Source organism: Saccopteryx leptura, chromosome 2 (assembly GCF_036850995.1).
Source record: "Saccopteryx leptura isolate mSacLep1 chromosome 2, mSacLep1_pri_phased_curated, whole genome shotgun sequence".
NCBI classification, from domain to species: Eukaryota; Metazoa; Chordata; class Mammalia; order Chiroptera; family Emballonuridae; genus Saccopteryx; species Saccopteryx leptura.
Genome location: NC_089504.1, coordinates 133,211,801 through 133,234,497, shown reverse-complemented (window position 1 = coordinate 133,234,497; position 22,697 = coordinate 133,211,801). Strand labels below are relative to the sequence as shown.

At 42.4% G+C, this 22,697-nt stretch overlaps 1 protein-coding gene across 1 annotated transcript; it reads left to right on the top strand.

Annotated features, from left to right (window-relative positions):
- The first annotated feature begins 12,641 nt into the window (after nt 1-12,641).
- On the top strand, nt 12,642-15,761 carry LOC136393893 (lysozyme C, milk isozyme-like). Its single transcript, XM_066366514.1, has 4 exons — nt 12,642-12,879; nt 14,253-14,414; nt 15,210-15,288; nt 15,639-15,761. Exons 1-4 carry the CDS (start codon nt 12,642-12,644, stop codon nt 15,703-15,705), a joined length of 546 nt encoding a protein of 181 aa, XP_066222611.1. The 3' UTR covers nt 15,706-15,761.
- Nucleotides 15,762-22,697: the final 6,936 nt, after the last annotated feature.

Below are 22,697 nucleotides of genomic sequence, written 5' to 3'. Positions count from 1 at the left end.
CAGTATCCTTTGGGCTCAAGTCAACGACCATGGGGTCATGCTTATGATCCCGTGCTCATGACAGTGACCCCACACTCAAGCTGGTGAGCCCATGCTCAAGCCGGATTAGCCCACACTCAAGTCAGATGAACCCATGCTCAATTCAGCAACCTCAGGGTTTCAAACCTGGGTCCTCTGCATCCCAGTCTGACGCTCTATTCACTGCGAATGTGATACTTTTTATTCTTTCCTTTTAGGATTGGCTTTCCTCTCCCCTCATTTCTTCCTGGCCACACATGGTCCAATTAATGTATATTAACAGACTACCATATATTCATCCATATTTTTATCAGTTATTGTATTTATATACAGACATACTGTTTTGCTATTCATTTTTAAATTTTTAGTCCATCTGAAATTTTAGTTGGGTTCTCTCTTCTGTTCAACTTGTCATATTTGTCTATTCTGACACAAATACTCATTGTTTTCATGCAGTGGCTTTTCAGTACGTTCTTGTATCTGGTATGGTGACTTCCTTGTTAGTCTCTCATTTTTTAGAAAATTAATCAAACTCTTTGTTTTAAAAAAATATTAAACCTACATAAAGTGATAAAAATATTATAGGCCCTGGACGGTTGGCTCAGCTGTAGAGTGTTGGCCCAGCATGTGGAAGTCCTGGGTTTGATTCCCAGCCAGGGCACACAGGAGAAGCGCCCATCTGCTTCTCCACCCTTCCCCCTCTCCTTTCTCTCTGTCTCTCTCTTCCCCTCCTGCAGCTGAGGCTTCATTGGAGCAAAGTTGACCTGGGCGCTGAGGAAGGCTCCAAGGCCTCCACCTCAGGCGCTAGAATGGCTCCAACGCAATGGAGCAAACACCGATAGGCAGAGCATCGCCCTCTGGTGGGTATGTTGGGTAGATCCTGGTCAGGTGCATGCAGGAGTCTGTCTGACTGCCTCCCTGCTTCTAACTTTGGAAAAATACAAAAAAAAATTATAATAAATTCACATATACCCTTTGTGTAGATTCACCCACTGTCAACAATTTGCCACATTTCTGTTTCTCTCTCATATTCTTTTTTCCCAGCTTTATTGAGATATAATTGACATATAATGTTTAAGTTTAAGGTGCACAGCATGATGACTTGATGCACATATATATTGTAAAATAATTACCACATGAAGGTTAGCGAACACCTCTATCCCCTCACATGACTGCCCCTGCATGTGTATATATGTGTGATAAAAACATTCAAGATCTACTCTCATAACAGAATATAATACAGTGTTGTTCATTATAGTCACATTGCTGTACAATAGATTCCCAGAACTTATTTATCTTATAAGTGGAAGTTGTACCCTTGACAAACATCCTTCCATTTCCCTCATCCTCCAGCCCCTGGCAACCACCATTCTACCCTCTCTTTCTAAGAATTGAATGTGTTCAGTATCACATGAGTGAGATCATACAGTAATTGTCTTTCTCTGTCTGACTTATTTCACTTAACATAATGCCCTTAAGGTCCACCCATGTTGTTGCAAGTGACAGGGTTTTTTTCTTTTTTAAGATTAAATTTGATATATTCTTTCTTTATTCATTCATTGATGGACACATAGGTTGTTTCCGTATCTTGGTTATTGTGAATAATGCTACAATGGACAAAGAGACTCAGATTTTTCTTCAAGATTATAATTTCATTTCCTTCAGATATATATCTGGCAGTAGGATTGCTGAATCATATAGTATTTCTATTTTTTTAAGAATCTCCATACTGTTTTCCATACTGGCTGCACCAATTTACATGTCTACCAATAGTGCACAAGGGTTTCCTTTTCTCTAGATCCTCACCAACACTTGTTATCCTTGTCTTTTTTTTAAGATTTTATTTATTTGATGCGGTGGGTAGGGGGTATTGTATTGAGTGGGATACTTAAAACCATGTAACACAATAAATTAAAAATAAAAAGCTTTTGCCTGACCAGGCAGTGGTGCAGAGCATTGGACTGGGACATGGAGGACTCAGGTTCAAAACCCAAGGTCGCTGCCTTAAGCATGAGCTCATCTGGCTTGAGTCTGGGCTCACCAACTTGAGCACAGGGTCACTGGCTTGAGTGTGGGATCATAGACATGACCCCCATGATCGCTAGGTTGAGCCCAAAGGTCTCTGGTTTGAAGACCAAGGTCACTGGCTTGAGCAAGGGGTCACTCACTCCCCCCCACACCCGGGTCAAGGCACATATAAGAAAGCAATCAATGAACAACTAAGGTGCTGCAACAAAGAATTGATGCTTCGCATCTCTTTCCCTGTCTGTCTATTCCTATCTGTCCCTCTCTCTGACTCTGTCTCTGTCAAAAAATAAAATAAGCCCTGGCTGGTTGGCTCAGTGGTAGGATGTTGGCCCCGTGTGTGGAAGTCCCGAGTTCAATTCCCAACCAGGGTACACAGGAGAAGTGCTCATCTACTTCTCCATCCTTCCCCTTCTCCTTTCTCTCTATCTCTCTCTTCCCTACCACAGCCAAGGCTCCACTAGAGCAAAGTTAACCCAGATGCTGAGGATAGCTCCATGGCCCTGGCCTCAGGCACTAGAATTGCTCCAGCCACAAAGGAGCAACACCTCAGATGGGCAGAGCATTGCCCCCTGGTGGGCATGCCAGGTGGATCCAGGTCGGGTGCGTGCAGGAGTCTGTCTGACTGCCTCCCCACTTCTAACTTCAGAAAAATACAAAATAAATAAATAATAATTTAAAAATAAAATTTTTTTACTATTTTATTTCTTAATTTTTAGAGAGAGAAATAGATAGAAAAGTGGGAGGAGGAACAGGAAGCATCAACTCACAGTAGTTGTTTCTCATATGTGCCTTGACCAGGCAAGCCCAGGGTTTTGAACTGGCAAACTCAGCATTCCTTATCGAGGCTTTATCTACTGCACCACCACAGGTCAGGCTTGGCTTTTTTATAATAGCCACTCTAATAGCTGTGTGTAATATCTTATTGTGGTTTTGATTTATATTTCCCTGATGATTAGTGATGTTGAGTACCTTTTCATATATCTGTTGACCATTACTATGTCTTCTTTTGGAAAAAATCTCTTCAGGTTCCCTGACCATTTTTAATCCAATTATTTGGTTGGGGTTTTTTTTTTGGGGGGGGAGGATTGTTTTGTTTTGGTATTGAGTTGTAATGAGTCACTTTATATTTTTTATATTAACCCCTTATTAATATGTGACTTGCAAATGTTTTCTTTCAATTTACATGTTGCCTTTTCATTTTGTTGACTGTTTTCTTTTACTGTGCAGAAACATTATAGTTTGATATGAATCCACTTGTTTATTTTTGCTTTTGTTGCTTGTGCTTTTGCTGTAATATTTTTAAAAAGTCATTTCAAGACCAAGGTCACAAAACTTTTTCTCTGTTTTCTTCTGGGAGTTTTAACATTTCAGGTCTGACATTTACATCCTTAAACTTTTTTGAGTTACTATTTGTGACTGGTCTAAGATAGAAATCCAATTTACAATTTTTTGCATATGCATATCTTGTTTCTCCAACACCGTTTATTGGACAATCTTTTTGTCCACTGAGTAATCTGAAGGTTTTCCAAAGATTAGCTGACTGTATATGTATAGGTTTATATCTGGGTTCTCTGTTCTGTTCCATTTGTCTATGACTGTTTTATGCCAATAACGTACTGTTTTAATTAGTATACCTTTGTAATATAGTTTGAAATAAGGAAATGTGATGCCTCCAGATATGTTCTTTCTCAGGATTGCTTTGTCTATTTGGGGTCCTTTGTAGTTCCATACAAATTCTAGCATTATTTTTTCTCTATTTCTGTGAAAAAATGCCATTGGAATATTAAGAGAGATTGCATTAATCTGTACATGACTTTGTGTAGTATAGATATTTTAATAATATTATTTCAATACATAAACATGGAATATCTTTCCATTTATTTGTCTTCTTCAATGTCTTTCATCAACATCTTACAATTTTAAGTGTGAAGATCTTTCAACTTTTTGGTTAATTTAATTTTTGAGTATTTTATTGTTTTGAATGCTAGTGTAAATGGAATTGTTTTCTCATTCCTCTTCAGATAATTTGTTAAGTATTTTGTTTTGAATGCTAGTGTAAATGGAATTGTTTTCTCATTCCTCTTCAGATAATTTGTTATTAGTGTTTATAAGCACAGTTGATTTTGTATGTTGATTTTGTATCCTGTAACTTTACTAAATTCATGTATTAGTTCTAACCAAGTCTTGAGGATTTTTTTTATATATACAATCATGTCTTCTGTAAGCAGAGACAATTTTACTTCTTCCTTTTTTATTTGAATGCCTTTTTTTTTTTCGTACTTAATTCCTGGAGCTAGGACTTCCAGTACTATGTTGAATAAGTGTGGTAAGAGTAGGCACCCTTGTCTTGTCCCTGATCTTACATAAAAAGTTTTCAACTTTTTATCATTGAATATAATGTTAGCTGTGATTTGTTATATATGGGTTCTACTATTTGAAGTATATTCCTTCTATATTCTACATATTTTTATTATACTATTCTTTTTCAAAATATGATGACAAATTCTAATTTATTTTTCATGCAAAATTAATATATTTTATCTAATTTCCACCAAAACCTTGCTAACATTCTTTTTTTTTTTCTTTTTTTTTTTTTTTTTTTTTGAGACAGAGAGTGAGTCAGAGAGAGGGATAGACAGGGACAGACAGACAGGAACAGAGAGAGATGAGAAGCATCAATCATTAGTTTTTCATTGCACGTTGCAACACCTTAGTTGTTCATTGATTGCTCTCCCATATGTGCCTTGACCGTGGGCCTTCAGCAGACTGAGTAACCCCTTGCTGGAGGCAGTGATCTTGGGTTCAAGCTGGTGAGCTTTTGCTCAAACCAGATGAGCCCGCTCTCAAGCTGGTGACCTCGGGGTCTCGAACCTGGGTCTTCTGCATCCCAGTCTGACGCTCCATCCACTGCGCCACTGCCTGGTCAGGCCTTGCTAACATTCTGATTAGAATTACATACAATTACTCAATAATTTTCAGAAAAGTAACCTTTTATACATAATATAATCAACAGTTCAAATGCTATAAAAATGTTTACCAGAAATCTATGTATTCTTATTGATCAATGTCATCCTGTTAAATTTAATTTTCTAAATAAAATGTAAGTTTGACCTGTGGTGGCACAGTAGATAGTCAGCCTGGAATGCTGAGGTCGCTGGTTTGAAACCCCAGGCTTTCCTTATCAAGGCACAAGCAAGAAGGAACTATAATACAAGCTGATGCTTCCTGCTCTTCTCTCCTGCTTTTCTCTCTTTCTCCTCTCTCTAAAATAAAAAATAAAAAACTTAAAAAAATAAAAAACAGAATTTAAAAATAAATAAAAATTTTTTAAAAGTTTTTGAGTAACTTTTCAGCCCTGGCTGGTTGGCTCAGTGATAGAGTGTTGGCCTGGTGTGTGCCTGTCCCAGGTTCGATTCCCAGTCAGGGAACACAGGAGAAGCGCCCATCTACTTCTTCACCCCTCCCCTCTCATCTCTCTCTCTCAACCTTTCCCTCTGTTTTCTCTTCCCCTTCTGCAGCCATGGCTTAATTGGAGCAAGATGGCCCAGGCACTGAGGATGGCTCCATGGCCTCCACCTCAGGCACTAAGAGCTTGGTTGCTGAGAAACAGAACAACACATCAGATGGACAGAGCATCACCCCCTAGTGGGCTTAAAGGTTGGATCCCAGTCAGGAGGCATGCAGGAGTCTATCTCTGCCTCTCCTCCTCTCACTTAAAAAAAAAAGAAAAAGACTTTTTTTAAAATGTTTATTTATTGATTTTAGTGTGAGAGGAAGGGGAAGAGAGAGAGAGACAGGAACATTAATCTGTGCCAGGGTCCAGCCCCGGGAGGAATCCAGGGGTCCCACAGGAAGAGACGGCGTCGGCACGAATCGAGTGAGAGAGCTGAATTCTTTTCTTTCTCTTTATTCTCTCGCTAGCATTTACTGCCAGGCATCTCTGCCAAATGCTGGTCTAGCTTTCTTTTTATGCACACACGCTAAGTTACAATCACATGGTATTTTGTTTCACTACGGTTACATATTTCCAGATAACAGTTAATTCATATCTATAGGCTACAAATCAGGTGGTAAGTCATTCAAAGTACAGATATACAATAACTTGAATAGCAATAACAATATCAGTACAAACTTCTAAAAGATTAGTACTAATTAATAACTCTAGTTTACTGTTGTTGTGAGTCAAGGGCTCAGAGAGAGATTAGCAGACGAAATCGTCAAGGACTAGCAAAGGACCACCACTTGCTCAGGCAAATGGCCTTGAGTTCATGCAGTGTCCTAATTTTTCTCACAAGACTTCAAAAGGCTTGCTTATTAAGAAATTGGCATAACATCAAGAGTAACTTTTGTTTAAAGATATATAGAGTGCACCTGCAAGATAGCTTAGTAGCAACATAATATCAGAAGGCATTAATTGCTATTGCTTCTATGGATCCTCCCACATTCCTCTCATTATCTGAAGGGAAAACCTGGGAAAGTACATAAATCTCATGAGAATGTCTCACTGAGAAAAGCCCAGCAACTGCCTTCAGTCACAAAACAAGTCTCTTAACAAAACATTCTTTACTTGCCGGCTGTGCTCCCATCCAAGGCCACGCAACGGGCCACTCCGCTACACCTTACCTAAGATTCTATTGTCTAGTCAAATTTTATTTATTTACTATATTCATACACTAGTTAAGTTCTAACTATATTCTTCTCAGACTGTTCCACCACCTGCAGGTCAGGTATGCAAGAAGAAAGGAAAGTTTCTCTACTCTATCACATGAAAAGGCTAGGGAGGTAAAGTGATGAATTAAGTGAAGGCTGAAAGGTACTCTGTGTATAGTTACTGTTTCCTACCTATTCATAAGTCACAATCTATTCTTTCTAACATGATTAATAAGAAGAAATTCTCCTACAAACTTAACCCTTTATGAGGGATATCATAGCCAGCCTCTTATGTTTATGAGCCCAGTTCAAGGGGCTTACAGGCTTTTCTGTGGAACTCACACCCTCTGTCTCATTTCCAAAGAAATTACTACAAATCTACAGGGAAAGCATGGTACTATTATCCCTGTGCCATAAATAATAGCACACACCCAGAAAAGGGGGGATATAAGGCCAGATTAATTTAAAAAGGTCAAAGGGGGAAGTATCGTTGTGCCTTTCCTTTGCGGTGACTTTGTCAACCCGCAGCCATTGGTCTTCACTGCGGTGACTTTGTCACCCTGCAGCCATTGGTCTTCTCTGCTGTGACTTTGTCAATCAGCAGTTTTTGATCTTCTTCTGCTGTGACCTTGTCAACCAGCAGTTTTGGGTCTTCTCCTGCTGTGACCTTGTCAGCCAGCAGTTGTGGGTCTTCTCCTGCTGTGACCTTGTCAGCCAGCAGTTGTGGATCTTCTCTGCTGTGACCTTGTCAGCCAGCAGTTGTTGATCGGCTCCCGACAAATCTGTTCCTGTATGTGCCCTGACTGAGGATCAAACTGGCACTCTCTGCACTTCCGCACAATGCTCTAACCAACTGAGCTATCCAGGCAGGATGACGTTTCTTAATAAATATAAATGTAGAAATGTTCAACAAAATACTAGCAAAACAAATTAAACAGCATATTAAAAAGATCATATACCATGATCAAGTGGAAATTACCCCTGGGACAAAAAGATGGTTCAAGCAGCTAAAATCCATCTTTCTATAGATACAAACTATGTGATTTCTTTTTATATGTATATTTGCTAGTACTCAAACTTATTGGCTGCTTATCTGTACCCTTCCAGAGTCATTTCTGATCTTCCTAAATTGTTTTCTATATTAGATGGATTTATTTCACTTTCTCTCCAAAAGCTCAAAATTATCAGGAATCATAGAGGTTTTTATGTATTTTTTATTTAGCTTCAGACCTTATAGTATTTAAGACTGTTGATAGTCTAGACTGAAAATAATCAAGAGGCGTTGGCTGGTTGGCTCAGTGGTACAGCACTGGCCCCAGTGTATGGATAATTTTATGGATACCTTACAATTTAATTTTATCAATAAATAATATCATTATTAAGTATGATATCATTTTATTCAACGTACCTATAGTTTAACTAAGACTTAAAACTTTAAGTAAAGTTTATTAAGTTAATTTTGGGAGCATTGTGGAGTGAAAGAAGATGTAGTGTCGAGGATTGAGAAAGGCATGTTGAGATGGTTTGGACATAGAGAGAGGATGAATAAAGGGAGATAGATGAAACAAGTATACAAGACCAGTGTGGATGGGAGAGTTGGAAGGGGTCGACCTCAGCGAACGTACCTCAATCTGTTGTAAAGTGCCAAAAGCTACAGAATTAATATTAATATTTTTGGAAGTTTAAAGAACATTTTATTAATTTGGGCTAGGCGTGCAGAAAGATTTTGTAACTGTGATTTCTGTGCTTGTGTGATTAGCATCAAAACTAAGATGGCTGATGGCATTGTGTTGTAAATGCAGAAGAGGAAGGAGATTTGGATTCTCTGACCTTTCCCCTACCTGTGGGAGGAAGGGTAAATAGTCAGATACAGGAAGAAAATATTAAATTAAAATCTTTTCTTATACTGATGAGCCATTTGCAAGCATTTGTCTCTATAGAAACTACTCCTCCCCTCCTGAAAGCTGTAGTTAATGTATGTATCTCTAAACAAAAGGTATAAACTTATGCTGTGATGTCAGAGTTTTTCCCCTCCCATGTATAATTAAGAGTAGATAGCCTGACCAGGCGGTGGCACAGTGGATAGAGCGTCGGACTGGAATGCGGAGGACCCAGGTTTGAGACCCTGAGGTCGCCAGTTTGAGCACGGGCTCATCTGGTTTGAGCGGGGCTCACCAGCTTGGACCCAAGGTCGCTGGCTTGAGCAGGGGGTTACTCGGTCTGCTGAAGGCCTACAGTCAAGGCACATGTGAAAGGGCAGTCAGTGAACAACTAAGGTGTTGCAACGAAAAACTGATGATTGATGCTTCTCACCTCTCTCCGTTCCTGTCTGTCTGTCTCTATCTGTCCCTCTCTCTGACTCTCTCTGTCTCTGTAAAAAAAATAAAAATAAATAAAAATAAATTTGAAAAACGAGTATATAAACAGCCCCTGAACTGTTTTGGGGGTCTGCATAATTTGGGTCTGTTGCCCTGTGTCAGCCATATGCGGCCAGCATATTTAATAAATTTCCTCCTTTAATAAAACTTTTCAAAAACTTATTTGGGCTAGGCCCTGGCTGGTTGGCTCAGTGGTAGAGCGTCGGCCTGGCGTTCAGGAGTCCCGGGTTTGATTCCCAGCCAGGGCACACAGGAGAAGCGCCCATCTGCTTCTCCACCCCTCCCCCTCTCCTTCCTCTCTGTCTCTCTCTTCCCCTCCTGCAGCCAAGGCTCCATTGGAGCAAAGTTGGCCCAGGTGCTGAGATGGCTCTATGGCCTCTGTCTCAGGCGCTAGAATGGCTCTGGTTGCAGCAGAGCAATGCCCCAGATGGGCAGAACATTGCCTCCTGGTGGGCATGCCGGGTGGATCCCCGTTGAGCGCATGCGGGAGTCTGTCTGACTGCCTCCCCGTTTCCAACTTCAAAAAAATCCAAAAAAAAACAAAAAACAACAACAACAAAAAAAAAACTTTTTTGGACTACGTGCCTCTACTAACACCAGCGGAATTGTGGATTTAGTTACTTTACAACAAATCAGATTGAGGATGTTTCTAGCAAAGGCCAGTTTAGGAGTACCTTAATTAAGTTAATAACATTGTACCTATCTATATAGTTTTTTTTTAATTTTTGTTTTTTTATTTTATTTATTAATTTTAGAAAGGAGAGAGAGGGAGAGAGAGAGAGAGAGAGAGAGGAGAGAGAGACAGAGAGAAGAGGGGAGGAGCAGGAAGCATCAACTCCATATGTGCCTTGACCAGGCAAGCCCAGGGTTTCAAACCGGCAACCTCAGCATTTCCAGGTCGACGTTTTATCCACTGCGCCATCACAGGTCAGGCTATAGTTTAAGTTTAAAAAATTTGGCTCTCAAAAGAAATTTCAATCATTGTACTGTTGATATTTGGCTCTGTTGACTAATGAGTTTGCCGGCCACTGTACTAGAATTCCCACCATTGGCTTTTCTGGATGTAAGGTCAGTGGCCATGGCCATGCAGGTTCTTATGAGATTTGGGCAGATGGAAAAGACACTGTGGAGCCAGAAAATGGTGGACCATTCTGTTTATTAAAGTCTCATAACAGCGGACGGGCAAACAGGCAGGGAAGACCACTTCCCTTTTTCTCTCCGACTCTCCCAGACTCACAGTGGAAAACAGGCCCCCCACCAGCTACAGCACTGTCTCACCAAAAACAGGTTGGGGGAGAAAACTTCTCCAGTAAACAATAGCCCCTCCCAAGCAGGAAGAGGAAGGCAATGCTCAATTTGCAATCTGCCGCCCTGAGGGCAAGCATCACAGCCTTTTATAGACTATACACACAAGGCACTGCCCCAATACAAGGGAGCAAACCTAAAAACATTTGTTTACCCAACCCTGGATCTGGACTTCACAGGCTTCATAATCTCATGAAAAAATTACTGATAATAGATAAATACACACACAACTATCTATATATTTGTAATAATGTACAGTATATACATATACCAGTGATCACAGATATTAGAAAGTATTCAAACATAATTTGAGGTTTAGATCTATTGACTTCTTTTAGATGCAGAGATATTATGAACTTAGGCCAGGGGCCCCAAACTACGGCCCCGCAGGCCGCATGCAGCCCCCTGAGGCCATTTTTCTGGCCCCGCCGCACTTCCGGAAGGGGCACCTCTTTCACTGGTGGTCAGTGAGAGGAGCATAGTTCCCATTGAAATACTGGTCAGTTTGTTGATTTAAATTTACTTGTTCTTTATTTTAAATATTGTATTTGTTCCCATTTTGTTTTTTTACTTTAAAATAAGATATGTGCAGTGTGCATAGGGATTTGTTCATAGTTTTTTTAATAGTCTGGCCCTCCAATGGTCTGAGGGACAGTGAACTGGCCCCCTGTGTAAAAAGTTTGGAGACCCCTGACTTAGGCCCTAGTAGTCTTCTGTTCAACCGATGATTTACTGATTGCAGATCCCAAATGAGCCTCAAACCCTACAGATACAATGACTCCTGTCATGGGTCTCCCTAGATTGAGGGGGAAAACACCTTTAGCCAAGCACAGATAATGAGCCAAAATTCAGCAAAGTGTATGAGGACAACCCTGTTGGGGTCCAGCCCCGGGGGGAATCCAGGGGTCCCACAGGAAGAGACGGTCGTCGGCGCGAATCGAGTGAGAGAGCCGAATTCTTTTTTCTCTTTAGCATTTACTGCCAGACATCTCTGCCAAATGCTGGTCTAGCTTTATTTTTATACACACACACTAAGTTACAATCACATGATATTCAGAATACATTGATAAATTATTGTTTTTGTTTCACTATGGTTACATATTTCTAGGTAACAGTTAATTCATTTCTATAAGCTACAAATCAGGTGGCAAGTCATTCAAAGTACATTTATACAATAACTTGAACAGCAATAACAATATTGGTACAAACTTCTAAAAGGTCAGTACTGATTAATAACTCTACCTTACCTAAGGTCCTATTGTCTAGTCAAATTTTATTTATCTACTAATTATACACTAGTTAAGTTCTAACTTATTTTTCTCAGAGTGTTCCAACACCTGCTGGTCAGGTATGCAAGAAGAAAGGAAAGTTTCTCTACCACATGAAAAGGCTAGGGAGGGAAAGTAATGAATTAAGTGAAGGCTGAAAGGTGCTTCTGTATATAGTTACTGTTTCCTACCTATTCATAAGTCACAATCTATTTTTTCTAACATGATTAATAAGAAGGAATTCTCCTACAAACTTAACCCTTTTCGAGGGATGTCATAGCCAGCCTCTTATGTCTATGAGCCCAGGCAAAGGGGCTTACAGGCTTTTTTGTGGAACTCACACCCTCTGTCTCATTTCCAAAGAAATTACTACGAATCTACAGGGAAAGCACGGTGCTATTATCCCTGTGCCATCAGTGATAGCACACATACCCAGAAAAGGGGGGATAAAAGGCCAAATTAATTCAAGAAGTCAAAGGGGGAAGTATCGTTGTGCCTTTTCTCTGCTGTGACTTTGTCAACCAGCAGCCATTGATCTTCACTGCTGTGACCTTGTCAGCCAGCAGCTGTTGATCTTCTTTGCTGTGACCTTGTCAGCCAGCAGCCATTGGTCTTCTCTGCTGTGACCTTGTCAGTCAGCAGCCGTTGGTCTTCTCTGCTGTGACTTTGTCAATCAGCAGTTGTGGATCTTCTCCTGCTGTGACCTTGTCAGCCAGCAGTCGTTGATTGGCTTCCAACACAACCCCTTTGGGGACAATCCAACAAAAGCACAAGTCTTGAAAATTATACTTCTTTCCCCTACCAACTCCCTTCTTGCCCCATTCCCCCCTTCCATGCTTTTGCCCAAATCTAGGACTGCCCCCACCCCCTACTGAGACTTTATTTCTGGCACTATTCTTGGTTACATCCCCTTCCCTGAAATTCACACTGGCAGGACTAGTTTGGGAAATTAGTCAGCAGCAGCCAAGTCCTTCTTCCTGGTACAGATGCCAGAATGACTGCCCATTCAGAGATGCTTTTGTGCCCAAAGGATATAAAAGACAACAGCATCCTGGGCATACCAGCCAGTCCTTGGGTTCCACTAGCTGCAAAAATGAGGTCAATTCTGATCATCTCCATCCTCAGCTGCTTCTTTGCAGCTTACAATGCCAAAGTCTTCACCAAGTGTGAGCTGGCCCAGAAGATGAAGGCCAAGGGAATGGATGGCTTCCATGGCTACAGCCTGGCAAACTGTGAGTACAAACTACTCATCAGTCCTTTCTGTCTCTGCCGAAAGAGGCCCTCTTCCTCGACCCAGCAAACTTTCCCTGACCCAGCTTTCTCCCACTCACCTTCCTGTTCTTCTTGTCTCTCTTCCCTCTCCCTTTTCTTCTTCTTTTCCAAGTGAGAGGAGGGTAGATACAGAGACAGAGTCCCGCATGTGCCCCAACTGGGACCCACCCAGAAACCCCCATCTGGGGCCAATGCTCTGCCCATCTGGGGCCATGCTCATAACTGAACTATTTTTAGTGCCTGAGGCAGAGGCTCCTTGGAGCCATCCTCAGCACCCAGGGCTGTTGTACTTGAATCAATTAAGCCACAGCTGTGGGAGAGAAAGAGAGGGAGAGAGAGGAAGGGGAAGGGTAGAGAAGCAGTTGGTTGTTTCTCCTGTGTGCCCTGACCAGGAATTGAACCCAGGATATCCACAAGCTAGGCCAACACTCTACCACTGAATCAACCAGCCAGGGCTTACAATTCCTAACTGGTTCTCCTTTTCTCTCTTTCCACCAGGAATTATCTTACTTACAATAGAGTTTCTTCTGCTTCTCCTCCAAATCACCTTCCCACCCAATGACCTGAAATATTTCCTTGGATATAACCCAGAGACTAACCTACCTATCTCTAGTTTCACTGCCATCGCCTTTGCTTTTGCCTGCATTCTTCTTTAGTCCAGGTCTCTGGAGCACAATAGGTGCTGCCTCCTGACCTCTCTCCTCTTCTCTTTTGTTCACCAAAAAATAACCTACACCTGCTGAGTTCATCTAACGTGCTTCTCCTAGTGTCACAAGGGAATTAGATAGTGATCATGAGAACGGGTCAATGACAAGGGTGCAAGGATTAAGAGTCATACATCACGTTGGTAGGCACACGTGAAACTATTTTAACTTCTCTTGAATGTCTCATGATTCTCCATGCCAAACCTTCTCTTTCTTGTTACCCCCAAGGCTAGTATTTCCGAAATCCCTTCCTAGGATTCTCCTCTACTACCTCTCCACCTCTCCTCTTGAATATACTTTGGAGTACAAAGCAAAAGTGCACACATGGCAAGGATTGGATATTTAACTGGAAGGTGAGGCTAGAGAGGTTAGACTGAGGAACATACTGTGACTGATTCATTGCAGATGAACTTATTTAACAAATTGTTATTACATACTTACCATGTGCTCATTATTGATTAGTCCTGGGAATACACCTGGATTGTCAATGACCTCTAACATTTTGGGTCTTTGCTTTTCAGTCTTAACAGACTTCCATTTCTGGTAGCTGTAATACAGCACAAGCCAAATCCCACTATGGAGCACCTCCTCCTCCTTTTTATCCACACCTTTTGCTCTCTCTGACCCAGGGGTCTGCATGGCTCAGTATGAGAGTGACTTCGACACTCAGGCCTTTAATGAAAAAAATGACAATGGCAGCAGTGACTATGGGCTCTTCCAGCTGAACAACAGGTGGTGGTGCAGTGACAGCAAGCATCCCTCAGTCAACGCCTGCAAAACAACGTGCAGCAGTAAGGACTCTCCCCGCTGAGGGCTGGGTGGAGTGTGGGCAGGTAACATAGGTGACAATTGGAATGCACTACTCCCTGCCCCTGCCCTTTGGCCTGTGTGGCAGAAGCTGAGTATACTGAATAAAAGAGTGTTTTATGACGGGATTGCTATTTGAATTAGTAGACTGTGTAAAGCAGATTGCCCTGGGGTATTGTCCTTACCTACTGGGCACTCTACTTGAGCAGTCCTCATACTAAAACGGGATTCCACAGAGATCCTCCAGCCAAAAAGGGGGAAGAGAGATACACCAACCCTTGACTGAGCCTCATCTTCATGGGTGCCATCCCTCAAGACGTACTGTCCTGTTCCTGACACAGACAGCGCTGCGTCACCAGTCCACAGACCCGCACACAGTGCTCAGGACGTACCAAGCAGCTGCATCACCAGTCCACAGACCCGCACACAGTGCTCAGGACGTACCAAGCAGCTGCATCACCAGTCCACAGACCCGCACACAGTGCTCAGGACGTACCAAGCAGCTGCATCACCAGTCCACAGACCCGCACACAGTGCTCAGGACGTACCAAGCAGCTGCCTGAAACAAAGGCTCTCTCTAGTCCGCCAGGTCCTGGATGCCCTGTGGAGGGAACAGGGCTCAAAGACAGATTCTTAGCGACGGCATGAAAACCCAGCAAACCCATGGAGGGGCTCCAGAGATAAAGGGTTTCCTCTGGGCATTCCCCTCCAAAAAATGATTGATTATTAAAACAGGGAAAGGGCTTTTTCCCTCCCCACTCATACACTTTTCTTTTCAGAGTTTCTGGATGATAACATTGATGATGACATCATCTGTATCAAGAGGGCTGTGAAAGATCCTCAAGGGATGTCTGCTTGGTAAGGGGACCATGAAGGGCAGAGATCAGCCACTCTGCCAGGGGCGGGCCCAAACTCTGTCTGGGATGCTGATGCAAGCAGTATCTCTGCATAGGATTTCCCCTGGACTTTGGAAGGAGTCTAGATTCCTGATGTGAAATGAGGCAGAATAAGATTGTGCCATTCCCCCCAACCCCCAGGCATCACTGTAGCATCTGCCCCCATGTGTCCTAGGTGGGCAAGCCTTCCCTGTCTGGTACTCTCCCACAGCACAATGAGCTCCATCTCACGGGCCCTACCTTCCCTCTCAGCCGAGCCCTTACAGACTTCTGACCCTGCCTCTGACCTATGTTTTACTTCTCTATCCTTAGGAGAGCCTGGGAAAAACACTGCAAAAACACGGATTTGTCCCAATACCTGGCCAGCTGCAACCTGTGAGACTGTCCTTGAACATGAATCCTGGAGAAGGTGGCCCAGACGGCAGGGCAATTCTTCAAGGTCCTTGGAAGCTCCAAATGTTCTCTGATCTCTGCCTCCAAAATAAAATTTCCTCAAATTCAGCTGTCTCAAGTAGCATGTTTAAGGGCTGGGTCATAATGGAGGCTTGTTCCATGATATAGACAGCTGGAAATCTGATTCTCTCCAAGCCCACCACCGACCTCCCCATAGCTCCCAAAGCATCTGGAGAGATACTTTAAGGAAAATCCTTTTCTGAGAACTTTTTATGAGTTACTCAGTCTAAGCTAAAATTGCCAGCTCTTATGATGCCAGCTTTTATGAAATTCATTTGGTAGAGATGGCCAATATTATTCTCCATTAAAATGAAGGAAAGTTCAAGATGAAACAGAAGGAAATTGTGGGAGAGATTTGGTTGAGACATGCAGAAGAGGGCAGAACATCAGGATAACTGTGTAGGCTAGAGTAGATGACGAAGCTGCTGTAAGTGTCCCAAAAATATGGTGCGCTCACAAAAACAGCCCAAGATGCGTAGAAAGTCTCCTTTGTCCCACACAGACATTCAGAGACCCAGATCTTTCCATCCTGCACCCCTATCATTCTCTACAGCTGTGCTACTCAGAGTTTGGTTAATGGACCAGCAGCGTCAGCATCACTTAGGAACCAGAAATGCAAATTCTTGGGTCCAGTGCAGACCTACTGGATATTTGTCTTTTTTTTTTTTTTTTTTAATTATTAATTTATTTATTCATTTTAGAAAGGAGAGAGAGGGGGAGAGAGAGAGAGGAGAGAGACAGAGAAGGGGGGGGAGGAGCAGGAAGCATCAACTCCCATATATGCCTTGACCAGGCAAGCCCAGGGTTTTGAACCGGCGACCTCAGCATTTCCAGGTCGACGCTTTACCCACTGCGCCACCACAGGTCAGGCTGGATATTTGTCTTAATCTCTGTTTTATTGGGCTCTCCATGTGATCTTGATGCATAGAAACATTTGAGAAACACTGCCCTGGGGTACTGTCCTAACCTACTTGGACAAAGCTGGATTGAAGGAACCCCTTACTCCAATTTGCAGGAAGAAGAATAAGTGTGGAGAAACGCATATGCAATGTTTTAAGGCCCAGAAAAGGTGCATGTCACTTCCATTTACATTCGCAATATAAAATTTAACCACATGCCATTCTTAGCTGCAAGGCGTCTGGGAAATGTAGTGCCTACGTAGGTATTACATTTGTCCTAAGACAGTACTATTACTATGGCAAAGGGGAGAATGGATTTTGGTATACAACTAGCAACTTCTGCCATGGTAATTAATAAATCACTTAATAAAGTAAATCATCATTACATTCCAGTAGTGTAAATAAATGCTTCACTGGATAAGTATCACTCATGGGCTATACCCATATAAGAAGAGTATTTTTGTGTCCCATCATACATTTACTCTGTGGTGTGGATTCTTCTCCTGCCTACAGGTAAAAACTCAGGCAAATACCATGACATTTCTAGCCATGCTCAGAAGGTGAAAGTATACCAGTTCTGTGCAAGTTCTGTGCAGACAGACTCCCGCATGCGCCCGACCAGGATCCACCCGGCATGCCCACCAGACAGCCAACTAAATGGGAAATGATATTTTCAAACAACAGCTCAGATAAGGGCCTAATTTCCAAAATTTACAAAGAACTCATAAAACTCAACAACAAACAAACAAACAATCCAATAAAAAAATGGGAAGAAGACATGAATAGACACTTCTCCCAGGAAGAGATACAAATGGCCAACAGATATATGAAAAGATGCTCAGCTTCATTAGTTATTAGGGAAATGCAAATCAAAACTACAATGAGATACCACCTCACCCCTGTTAGATTAGCTATTATCAACAAGACGGGTAATAGCAAATGTTGGAGAGGCTGTGGAGAAAAAGGAACCCTCATTCACTGTTGGTGGGACTGTAAAGTAGTACAACCATTATGGAGGAAAGTATGGTGGTTCCTCAAAAAACTGCAAATAGAACTACCTTATGACCCAGCAATCCCTCTACTGGGTATATACCCCAAAACCTCAGAAACATTGATACGTGAAGACACATGTAGCCCCATGTTCATTGCAGCACTGTTCACAGTGGCCAAGACATGGAAACAACCAAAAAGCCCTTCAATAGAAGACTGGATAAAGAAGATGTGGCACATATACACTATGGAATACTACTCAGCCATAAGAAATGATGACATCAGATCATTTACAGCAAAATGGTGGGATCTTGATAACATTATAAGGAGTGAAATAAGTAAATCAGAAAAAAACAAGAAATACATGATTCCATACATTGGTGGAACATAAAAATGAGACTAAGAGACATGGACAAGTGTGTGGTGGTTACCAGGGGTGGGGGGAGGGAGGACAGGGGGAGAGTTAGGGGGAGGGGGAGGGGCACAGAGAACTAGATAGAGGGTGGCGAAGGACAATCTGACTTTGGGCGAGGGGTATGCAACATAATTTAATGACAAGGTAACCTAGACATGTTTTCTTTGAATATATGTACCCTGATTTATTAATGTCATCCCATTACCATTAATAAAAATTTATTTAAAAAAAAAAAACAAATATCCACTCATGACTTAGAGCAAAAAGTCCTGCGAGTGACTGCTCGTCTCTCAAATTGCTCGTGATTTAAAGTGCTCATGTGTCAAGGCACCACTGTACTAGCAAGACTCTTCATCGTAGGGACACAGATTCTGCACCTCCTGTGATAGATCTGCATTATATTTAACTAAAATACATTTCCTAATCCCTTACTTGATGGCTAGTTGCCCAGGAAAGGGACTAGGATGGGTGTCCTGCCCTTTGTCACATTATAGTCCCAAGGAGGAAATCTAAAGTCCCCACCCAGAATAATCCAACTACTAACTACCATATATTTTGCTCCATAAGACGCACTTTTCCCCCCCAAAAAATGGAGGGGAAAATGCCCATGCATCTTATGGAGCAAAAAATATGGTATTTTATTAAATATTTTAACACAACATTTAGTTCAGAATATTTTTTTTCTTATTTTCCTCAAAACCCTAGGTTTGGCCCTGGCCGGTTGGCTCAGCGGTAGAGCGTCGGCCTGGCGTGCAGGGGACCCGGGTTCGATTCCCGGCCAAGGCACATAGGAGAAGCGCCCATTTGCTTCTCCACACCCCCCCTTCCTCTCTGTCTCTCTCTTCCCCTCCCGCAGCCAAGGCTCCATTGGAGCAAAGATGGCCCGGGCGCTGGGGATGGCTCCTTGGCCTCTGCCCCAGGCGCTAGAGTGGCTCTGGTCGCGGCAGAACAACGCCCGGATGGGCAGAGCATCGCCCCTGGTGGGCAGAGCGTCACCCCCTAGTGGGCGTGCCGGGTGGATCCCGGTCGGGCGCATGCGGGAGTCTGTCTGACTGTCTCTTCCCGTTTCCAGCTTCAGAAAAATACAAAGAAAAAAAAACAAACAAACTCTAGGTTTTTCTTATGGTCAGGTGTGGCTTATGAAGTGAAAAATACAGTAATATAAATGGAACTTTAATCTAATACAGCTGCTTTCTGCTCCCTACATAAAACCAGTAATGAGAGTTTATAAATGTTTTTGTAAATGCTATCCTGCACTTATAAAAGTTTATTTTTTTCCTTGGGCTCTTATTTTGACAATACTTTGGATGCAGGATATTTTTATTTACCCTAAAAATGCAACATGGTTCTTTTTAATCCTTTTAAAATCAGCTGAAGAATAGGCTAGGCAATGTAAAGAAAGACAAAACCAGAAGACTCATCCTACCAGATGTGAAGACCTGTTCTAGGTGCAGTGTGAGAGAGGGGCTGTAGGCTGGCGGGGTCGTTGTAGCCTAAGGCTTGGTTTGGGACTGAGCCTTTCTCACTCTCTTAATACTAAGATCTTTGCAACACTAAGCTTTTCTCCACACCTTTGACTGTTGCCTGATGTAGGGCGGTGCACTCTTATGAAGAATTCACTTTATGCCTTAGATGAGGGGCATTGTAGCAGAGACTTCCCTATTTGTATATTGGATTAAAGGCTTTAAATGTCTATGCCAGTGGTAGTCAACCTGGTCCCTTCCACACACTAGTGGGCGTTCCAGCTTTCATGGTGGGCTGTAGCGGAGCAACCAAAGTATAAATAAAAAGATAGATTTTACTGTAGTAAGTTGTTTTATAAAGATTTATTCTGCCAAACTTAGTGAAAATCTGACATAAAATACTTGGTAAGTAATTATTATTATATGCTTTAACTTGCTGTAACTCTGCTCTATAAATTGTATAATGTAAAGTTACTTCCCTATTTTATAAATCACCATTACTGTGGAACTGGTGGGCAGTTAGAAAATTTTACTACTAACAGAGATACAAAAGTGGGTGGTAGGGCCTGACCGGGCAGTGGCACAGTGGATAGAGCATCAGACTGGAGGACCCAGGTTTGAGACCCCAAGGTCGCCAGCTTGAGTGTGAACTCATCTGGTTTGAGCAAGGCTCACCAGCTTGGACCCAAGGTCACTGCCTTGAGCAAGGAGTTACTCGGTCTACTGTAGCCCCACGGTCAAGGCACATATGAGAAAGCAATCAATGAACAACTAAGGTGTCGCAATGAAAAACTGAGGATTGATGCTTCTCATCTTTCTCCGTTCCTGTCTGTCTGTCCCTATCTATCCCTCTCTCTGACTCTCTGTCTCTGTAAAAAAAAAAAGAAAAGAAAAAGTGGGCAGTAGGTATAAAAAGGTTGACTATCCCTGGTCTATGCTATATAATAAAGCAAAGATGGGGGCTCACTCTCTCTGATATTGCCATCACCATTGAAGAAGCCTCCCAATCCCATCCTTTTCTCAGTGAGTCTATTTTCTTAATTCCAAACCATTCTCCCTCAGGACCTGGAATTACTAGCCCTGCTGGTCTGTGGCAAGTGGTGCCCAATGTTGGGCTTGGGTATGAGAAACTAAACTAAAGGCAGGTGACAGAATTCCCCAAGTGTGCACAGTGAGTTTTTGGGGAGAGTATAGTCGGGAGTAATAAATTATGAGAGACCTAGGATCAAAAATAAGGGACCTTAAAAAAAATTTAGAAATAAGGGACCTTTTTGTAGAAATGTTTCCATATGAGGATGAATTGTTGTCTGAAGAGTATCAGGGTGAGCCAGAAACAAAGGGATGTGAATATGAGAACAACTTAGAGTCTGAGGATGACTCAGGGGATAAAAATTTTGTGGCTATGGCTGCTTTAACCACGGGGCCTCCGCCACCCTTGGCCCCTTCCTACATTCAACCCTCTGCTCCTCTGTACCCTTATTGGGCTGATTCCAGAATCTATAGCTCAAAATCTGGGAAATCCTCACTCCAACAACCTATAGACCAGACTTGAAATATAGAGGAAACAATAAATGGCCTTACCTGTTTTCCTGTTGTAGAAAGACAGGATGACAAGGGGAAACTAGTGCAAGGAGATGAATCTGTACCTTTTAAAACTCTGAAAGAACTTAAACTTGCCTGTGCTCAGTATGGGCCTACTGCCCCTTTTACACTCAGTTTATTAGATACTATTAGTGCAAAGGCCCTTCTGCCAAATGACTGGAAGGTGATTGCTCATGCTTGTCTCTCTGGGGGTGATTATTTGCTGTGGAAGTCAGACTTTCATGAAAAGGCCATGGAGCAGGATGAGAAAATCAGCAAGAGCAGGTTGCTGTTATTATAGATATGTTAACTGGAGAAGGACAATATACCCATATGGCAACTCAATTAGAGTATCAACTAACTACTTATACTATAATTAATCAGATAGCCACAAAGGTATGGAAATGCCTGCCTACACCAGGAGCCAAAATGGAAGAATTTGGTAAAATTAGACAAGGCACAGACGAGCGATTTCAAGAATTTGTTTCACGGCTAATTCAAGTTGAAAGAATAGTAGAGGATAAAAATGTAGGAAAGATTGTAATAAAGCAGTTAGCATATGAAAATGCTAATTCGACTTGTCAGTCTGCACTTCAGCCTCACACCACAAGAAGGGAGATATAGAGGACTATATCAGAATATGCACCGATGTTGGGACTTCATACATGCAAGATCTTGCTTTTACCACAGACATTAAGGCAAGACTTCCAGGGTGATACTTTGATAAAAGGCAGAACAAAAGAAAGAAAAAAGGTCAAGAAAGTACTTCTGCCCGTGGATATTGTTTTCAATGTGGGGGTTAGGGGCATTTTGCTAGAAACTGCCCTGCTCCCCCCGGATATCAGTCTCGGCCTCTCCCTCAAGGACAGCCAGCCCTTAAGGCTCTGGACCTCTGCCCACGTTGTAGGAGAGGGAAACATTGTGCGAATGAGTGTAAGTCTAAATATACTACCAAAGGGCAGGTAATTCAGGGATAGGGGCCCTCCTCATCCCCATCAAACAATAGGGGCAATGTCGGTGTTTCCTCAGCAAATTATGATTCCAGCAGGTCAGACATTGCACAACTATTTCAGGCAACAACAGGGACTGGACCTCAGTCCCACCTCCCAATTTGTATTAACTCCAGAGATGAGACCTCGAGCTATACCCACTGGAATTTTTGGGCCACTTCCCAGTAACACAGTAGGACTCTTATTAGGCAGAAGTAGTTTAACTATGAGAATTTTTTGTTCTCCCTGGAGTAATAGATTCGCATTATACAGGGGACATTAAAGTAATGGCTTACACTCTGAGGAATATAGTCACTATCTCCCCTGCCATGAAAACTGCTCAACTAATCCTTTTACCTCTTTTAAGACAAGGCCAAACCCTGCAAAAGGGATCCTGAGAGAATCGAGGATTTGGCTCCACTGATGCTGCCTATTGGATTCAAAAAATAGATCAGGGCCCTGGCCAGTTGGCTCAGTGGTAGAGCGTCGGCCTGATGTGCAGGAGTCCTGGGTTTGATTCCCGGCCAGGACACACAGGAGAGGCACCCATCTGCTTCTCCACTCCTCCCCCTCTCCTTCTT

Excerpts from the sequence above, each read along its gene's own strand:
- LOC136393893 (XM_066366514.1), top strand. The coding sequence starts at position 12,642 with ATGACTGCCCATTCAGAGATGCTTTTGTGCCCAAAGGATATAAAAGAC. Across the intron at positions 12,880-14,252 it reads TGGCTACAGCCTGGCAAACT|GGGTCTGCATGGCTCAGTAT; the intron begins GTGAGTACAAAC and ends TCTCTGACCCAG. Across the intron at positions 14,415-15,209 it reads CTGCAAAACAACGTGCAGCA|AGTTTCTGGATGATAACATT; the intron begins GTAAGGACTCTC and ends TTTTCTTTTCAG.